We start from the raw sequence: 7,451 nt of genomic DNA, 5'->3' as shown, positions 1-7,451 counted from the left end.
TAAGGAATGAATGAGAGAGTGGCCTATAAATAGGCATAGTCGGTCTAGGATGACACAACTTTTTGGGGCTCCAAACCCTAAACGCAAACCTTAAATGCAAAACGCAAAAACGAAAAAAACACAAACTGCGGGTGAAGGGTGAAGGGTTTCTCAACAAGGCCTTACTGATTTGATACTTAATGCATTGAGCATCTTTATCTTGACCCAATGACCGGTGGTTCAAACCAAGCCCTGTGCATGATACATATCTAGATTCATGTCCCCATACAGTAGACACATCAAATAGAAGTGATGCTACCATAGTAATCTTCCAATGTCAGTTTTCTCATGCAAGCCTACAAGCTACAGAAGTTCACCCCAAGCACCATTTTGGATTGGCAACTGTAAAACATACATCCTTAACGTAATTCTGTCAGACATTCTCACTCACAATGCAAATCATACTTCTGCAGCCTTGTCATTGCTAAGAGAGGAAAAACAACAGGCATCCAACAGGATAGCTAAAAAGAAATGTTCATGCTATAGTCTTGTTAATCATGAAAGAGGACTTTGAGAGCTGCTTGCTTTCTTTTACAAGTACAGGTGTCAACTTGTGCTGTATAAGTGGCTTGAAAATGTTCACATCAAATTTCTCTCCAGAGGCAAGACGTTTCCTGGCAGGAACAACGCTTCCAAACCAGAAGTCATTGAGTACTTCAAACATGAGATCCCAATATTCAGTACTACGTTCAACCCTAAATATAGCACTTCCATTTACAGTCCATACAAACAAATCTAGCCAATCTTTGTCCAAAATCTCCATTAAACCTTGGACTTGAGGCATGTAGTAATAAGGAACTTTAGTCCAAGGAATAGAGCGGCCTGGCTTTCCTCTGTTGTGAGGACACTTCACCTCAAGTACACCACTACCAGAATCTACCTCATCCACCAGACCATCAGGTGATGCTCCAAGCCAGTCCAGTTTTTCATCCCCCTCTTTATAGATTCCAAATGCCAGATATCTTACAGTGTTCCCAGTTATGTCACGGTACTCCTGTATAGCAGCTGGCTCTCTTTGAATCCCCCACTCTGTGGCTGAGTTATCAACAAAGGGCTTCCTCAGTCCTAGCTTCTCTGCCCACACTTGCACACGGCTACAATTTCCCCAAAAACCTGAGGCTGCTGAAAATGCACTTGAAGTCAGCCGTTCCTGTCTTAGACGCTGCCACTCTTTTGTCCGTTGCCTCAATAACAAAGTACTGGTATCTTTTTCAGCAGGTACACTGACTTCGGCCTCTGCAGACAGAATACATTTTTGAATGTCATAACTCATGAAATTTATAAAATAAATGCTTTTACTAAGCTAAATATGTACAGGTGTAGCAAGCAAATTGGAAGACTCGGTATGAATACAAACTTCATATCATAACTTTTCACGTGAAAAAAGAGTCAAGGAGATCATAAGTTGAGTCCAGAGAACTAAAGCTTTCAAGCCAACTCTAATTCACCTTCTGATACTTATTATTGACCTTTCATGAATTCACAGTCTGTGGGCTATCTTGGATCACCCAAAAACTGCCTGATTGGAAAGAAACTGTATCCCCCTACCATGTCTGAGGAAATAAATCTCATATAGTTGCTGCATTTACTGGATAATTGGATCCTCTCACATTGTTCACATGTGGGATTGACACCAGTATCTAGCCTTATGGGAGCTGATGATATAGCAGGGTGCTGTAACTGCTTTGTTTGCTGAATGTCACTTGCCCACCATTGCCTTGGTTCTCTCTGTGCTGCTAGTTACCTGTTCAAGTGATGGCATGAAAGAGCGTCCTCATGGCAGATGGAGTGGTGTGGGTGGAAGTGGCAATGTAAGCTAACTAGAATACAAAGTGACCTTCAGGGATAACATGGTTTGGCCCAGAACTCAGCCACCCAAACAGTCCGGCCGCCAAACTCCATGGACAAACAGCCACAATTCTTGAAGACTGAACCTTACCTGTTAATATGATTGAACAGCAGGTAGATTCTTTCAAAAGTGGTGTACAGAAGCACTCTGGTCACTTCTTAAAGCCCTCTATCAAGTCTGTATGCACTTCCAACTCTCAAGATCTTGTTATTCTCGAGGTGCTCACTCTTAAGACACAATCTCCAGTTCCATTTTGGTGCTACACACTTGTCCAAGGTGCCCTATTGTTGCTACTTAGATGCAACTAAAATTATGTCTCATCAGTCATCACTGTAGTTATAAAATGGTGTTTCATCAGCCATCACTATAAATCTCATTATTATCTCAGGCTTCAGCATTATTGAGTATCAAATTCTCTTGCTAGGCGTTGAAAGTTTTGCCAGACTTTTCCTCAGAGTATTATCACATATGGCTGCCACATGGCATGATATGCTTTTCTTCAATGGTTCTCACAACATGGGCTAGGTACAAATATCACCACCCTTAGGATATAAAAAGTTCCTGGATCCATTCTGATGCTTTTGGCCAGGTTGTTCAGATCAGGGCATTTATGGCTATTCATAGCCTTGTCTCCTATTGCACCACTCATCACAAGCCATTCCCTCCTCCCCCTTTTGCTGATCATCATCCTTTTACTGCTGCCACAGTATTCTTCTCTCTAGCCATTGTTCTCTCTCCCCTCAGTCAGATCTATCTATCTCCTTTGTCCAAATACCCTCACTCATCCTGCCCTCAAATTGACAATGGTGCACAAGCCTGGTAAAACTGGCCTTCAGAAACAATCTAAAGGGTAGTGAATATAAACAATCTTGTATACATGAAGTAAATCAGCAAAAAACAAAAGACTCACTAAACAAGAGAGTTAAGATGCTCTTGCATGGTAGACTGCACACGATAGACTCCAAATGATTGGCACCCCATACGGTATTTCTTTATCGTTAATGAAAGCTTACACAAATCACAAACGGCCAAGTGACTTGTTGTCACAAACCAGCACTCTCTCAATGCTAGGGATTCCCATGTGCCTTGCTCTTAAATCAGCTCGAACCTTTCTCCGAACCTTTCTCCAATGTGAAGTCTTCAATAGCTCTCACCAGCCTTGAATCATGTTGAATACATTTTATCCTCAATCCAATTAACCTATAAAAGTGACATCGAATGTTCATACCTTATCTCATAATGCTATGCACTACAGACAATGTTTAATATATGCAAATGTCAATTTCAAATAGATTTAATCTGCTTTATGAAGCCTCAACCATGTTCATGCATCAATCCCAATGCTTCGCCCAGACTTTGCATGCCTAAATCATTGTCAAACTAAGAACTTCAGACCTACACTACTACCACAACAAACTAGCATTCAATTCAAAGGGCCATTGCTTTGATCCCTAATATATGCATTTCATTTTCGAATTTTCCTAATTTTCCCATGTATTTCTCAGGACTGAAGAGCTGGAATCTCACTTCTATATACTCCAAATTAGTACAAATGGATGTATCTTCAACAATTTTACACAATACAACTAATCCACAAGTGCTCAATGACCTTGTCACCTTCGACGTTGGTCTCACCAACTTTCAAGTGTTCAAAAATGCACATGAACACTTCAATATGCCAAAACCTAAAATTGATAGCTAGTATTTGAGCCCAATTTCATGAATCATTTGCTTTGACAACTATCTTGCATAATCCCAATGCAAACCTACACTATTCCTCTCACGAACAAAAGGATTTCTTACAATGAAAATGTAAGAAAATCACTTTCTTTGCTAGAAAGTTATCTAAGAAGTGTATAAGGCTCGAGATCTCAAAGAATAAGAGAGGATCTCTTGCAACAATGAATAGACTCATAGAGCTCCCCAATGGATTTCCCATGCAGAGAGAAGAAGACTGGATGTTGTAATAACTCTATACACGCTGTTAGCTCATGCTTCATAGCTGAGACTTGCGATTTCTACATCAAACAAGAGAAGATTGGATGTCTACAAACTCAAGCTACTCCATGAGAAAATCACTTTCTTCACAAGAATGTTATCTCAGAAGCGTATAAGGTTGAGATCTCGGAAAATAAGGTTGAGATCTCGGAGAATAAGAGAGGATCTCCTATGATGAATAGAGTTACAGAGCTCCCCAATGGGTTCCCCATGCAAAGAGGAGAAGATTGGATGTTGTCCTAACTCCATATGCGTTGTTATCTCATGATTCATGCCCGAGACTTGCAATTTCTACATCAAACAAGAAAAGACTAGGTGTCTGCAAAATCAAGTTACTCAAATTAGAGAGAAAGAGACTTCAAAAAGCCAGGTTCCACTTTCTAAATGAGTAACTGATTACTCATCAAAATTTAAATTCGATTAGGGTCTAATTAATGCTTAAGTGAATAATTCTATGTGAGCTATTCATCGGACTAAACTTAAGCACTAGGTGTTAGCATTTGAGTCATCCCCTGGACAGGCTGGGTTAGAATTTCTGCACAGTTAGGGTTTGGTACAGCAAAGAGATTACAAAGGACACGTCAACAGTCGGACAGCAGACAGAGTACAGTGCCACATCAACAGACTACGCAGGTGCCACATGGCAGACTGCAATGCAGTCGGACAGTTTTTTAGGCATTATTTTTATTGCAGCCGGTTGCATTTAATGCAGCTGCAACCGACCTGTTTATTTTATGCCTTTTATTTCTGCTTTATATAGCAGTCCTCCAGCACATTGTTGGCACATTAGTCAGTGATTTCAGATTCTGATCTTAAGATCTATTGGCTGAGACAGACTGTGAACAGGCTGACAGAGATCGAGGTCATCAAGTCGGAGACATACGCAGATATTTCCTCTACCCCCTTGTGTATTTCTGCACTCTTATACAGCATACTACACCGCAGATTTTCTGCGTTTACACTGTCTCCTTTTCTCTCTCTCTCTCCTCTCTGTGTTCACTCTCTCTCAGTCTTTGTCCTACGCTTCCGCATCGCTGCACTCTGACATGGTATCAGAGCGGTGAAGATGGACTGACTGAGGGCTGAACCTATTTGAAGAGGAGATTTCAGCGGGACACAAGGCTGTGTTTCCAAGATTCGAGGGCGAGCGGGAGGGCTGCAGATTGGATCAAGGCTGAAGTGAGCGTGGGTGTGCGGGAAAGGAGTTTAATCGGTGAATTTGCTGCAGGTTATTGTTGTTCGAAGGGGAGGAAGGCTGCGTTTAAGGCCTTCCATTGCAGATTTTACCTTTTCATCGCATCCGGCAAGTGAAGAAGGTTTGGACAGCAGAGAAACCAGCCCTAGAAGGCTGTGTTTTCATAGTTAGAGGGGGCTGATTTTACATTTGTGTAGGTATTGCAGGTTAACATGTCTACAAAGACTAATTTGGAGTTCCATGCGATCATGGACAGGAAGGTGCCTGTCCTACCGACTCTTCCAACGGATCAAAAGCTTGATGGTGACAATTACTGCATCTGGCGGATGATAATGTTGGCCATTTTAGAGTCTTATGATTTGGCGGAATTGGTGATGGAGAAGATTAACAGGTCCTCGGTGAGGGATGAGTCCAAACTCTCTTCCAATGCTCGTGCGGAGTTGACCAAGGTCCAGTCTCATTGGGACAAACTAAATGCCAAGATTCGATCTTTTCTGTTTCTGTCTTGCACCACAGTCGTGATAGCTCACATCAAGCACTTGACGGTGGCTCGTGAGATATGGCTAGAGCTCAACCAGATGTACAACCGGATGACCCTGATGAAGAGGGTTTTTTTGGAGGTACAGATGCGGACTTTGTCCATGAATAAGTCTTCTTCACTTCGGGGACACATCAACAAGCTTCGGCAGCTTCAGATGCAGGCTCAAAATGTAGGGAAGCCTATTTCCTCCGAAGACATGGCGATCACTTTACTATCCCAGTTGCCGCTACGATTCGGTACTTTTATTCCGCTCTTATTGCTTCAAGGCGAGAGTCGACTCTTCGGTGGGAAGAGTTGGTTCCTATGGTCTTGAACCAGGAGGAACAATTGAAGGGACAGAATACTTTCAAATGAGAGACATTGGTTGGTCAAGCCTCTCAGAAGAAGGGGAAGGACCAAAAAAAGGAGGAGGACAACAAATCCAAGGACAAGAAGGAATCGACTTGCCATATTTGTGGAAAGACCAGTCACTGGAAGAAGGATTACCCCGACAAAGACAAGAAGGATACCAAGAAGAAGGACACGAAGGACTGTAGAGCGGTGCCTGCACCCTCATCAGCTACTTTTCTACACTTAGCAGTCATTGAGGACTCTACATCAACAACTTCTGATGCTGCGATGACAGCTCCCCACGCTCGAGAGTGGATTGTGGACAGTGGTGCCTCACGGCACATGACTCCTCCTTCCGTTGGTGTTGCCCATTTGCGACCTTCACGTGGGCAGATTCTCATTGGAGATAGCTCTTCTGTGTCTATTGTTGCGCAGGGTGAGATGCAACTTATTCCACATAGACGTGGTAGTACCCACACCTCTAAGGTGTTGCATGTGCCAGGATTGGGATATCATTTACTTTCGGTTCATAAGATTTGTGCTCTTGGTCTCTTGGTGGAGTTTGATAATGATACTATTCGAGTCCTTGATCATGGATCGAGGAAGGTTCTCTCTGCAGGGTATAAGGAGAATGGAGCCTACAAAATTGAAGTCTTCTTCAGCTCTTACTTTTCTTCTTCTTACTTCTCAGACACAATCCGAGCTATGGCATGCTCGGTTTGGCCACCTGAACTATGAGTACCTTCAAAAGGTGTCCCGAGGGTCGTTTGTCCGAGGCTAGCCGGACATAGTGGTGAGCCATCAGCCATGTGTCTCCTGCATTCGTGGGAAACTGCATCGGGATGCAATTCCCAACAAAGCTTCTAGGAGGTCTACTTCACCCATGGAGCTTGTATCTACGGATCTTTGTGGCCAATGAGGACCGAGTCCCTAAAGGGGAGCTTGTACTTCATGTTGATCGTAGATGACTACAGCAAGATGACTTGGGCCTATTTCTTGACTTTGAAGTCGGAGGCTTTCTCTCATTTCAAGGATTGGCTTCTCTTTGAGGAGAACTGTTTTGGCCGGCGATTGAAGACCTTGCGTTCAGACAAAGGAGGTGAATTTATGTCTAATGAGTTTGCTCATTTTTGTGCAGATAAGGGCATTCACCAGAAGTTTGCTAACACCAAGACTCCCCAAGAGAATGGCATTTTGGAGCGGAAGAACCGAAGTGTAATCGAGATGACATGCACCATGATGGAGCACCAACAGACACCTCAGTTTTTGTGGGCCGAGGCTGTGGCTACCGCAATTCACATCCTCAATCGATCTCCCACTTCGGCCATTGACAGGATGACACCTTTTGAGGCTTACTTCGGGACTAAGCCTGATGTCTCTTATTTTAGGATCTTTGGGTGTGACGCTTATGTGCACATTCCGAAGACGCAGTGTGATAAGTTCGAGGCGGCTTCCCGACGACAGGTTTTTGTTGGCTATAGCTCCCAATCCCAAGGTTA

General features: G+C 43.1%; 1 protein-coding gene across 1 annotated transcript in view; it reads right to left on the bottom strand.

The window, feature by feature from the left end:
- Positions 1-432: 432 nt before the first annotated feature.
- LOC148032045 (uncharacterized) overlaps positions 433-7,451 on the bottom strand; it is a 30,025-nt gene continuing 23,006 nt past the window's right edge. The window contains exon 2 of the mRNA XM_087684028.1: positions 433-1,275. Within this exon, the coding sequence (XP_087540154.1) occupies positions 515-1,275 (761 nt within the window). The 3' untranslated portion in view covers positions 433-514. The remainder of the gene's footprint in view (positions 1,276-7,451) is intronic.

The sequence above is a fragment of the Lygodium microphyllum genome, chromosome 8 (genome assembly GCF_053477565.2).
Source record: "Lygodium microphyllum isolate KBCC chromosome 8, Lygodium_microphyllum_v1.1.10, whole genome shotgun sequence".
In the NCBI taxonomy this organism is placed as follows: domain Eukaryota; kingdom Viridiplantae; phylum Streptophyta; class Polypodiopsida; order Schizaeales; family Lygodiaceae; genus Lygodium; species Lygodium microphyllum.
This window is presented reverse-complemented; position numbering and strand designations above follow the sequence as displayed.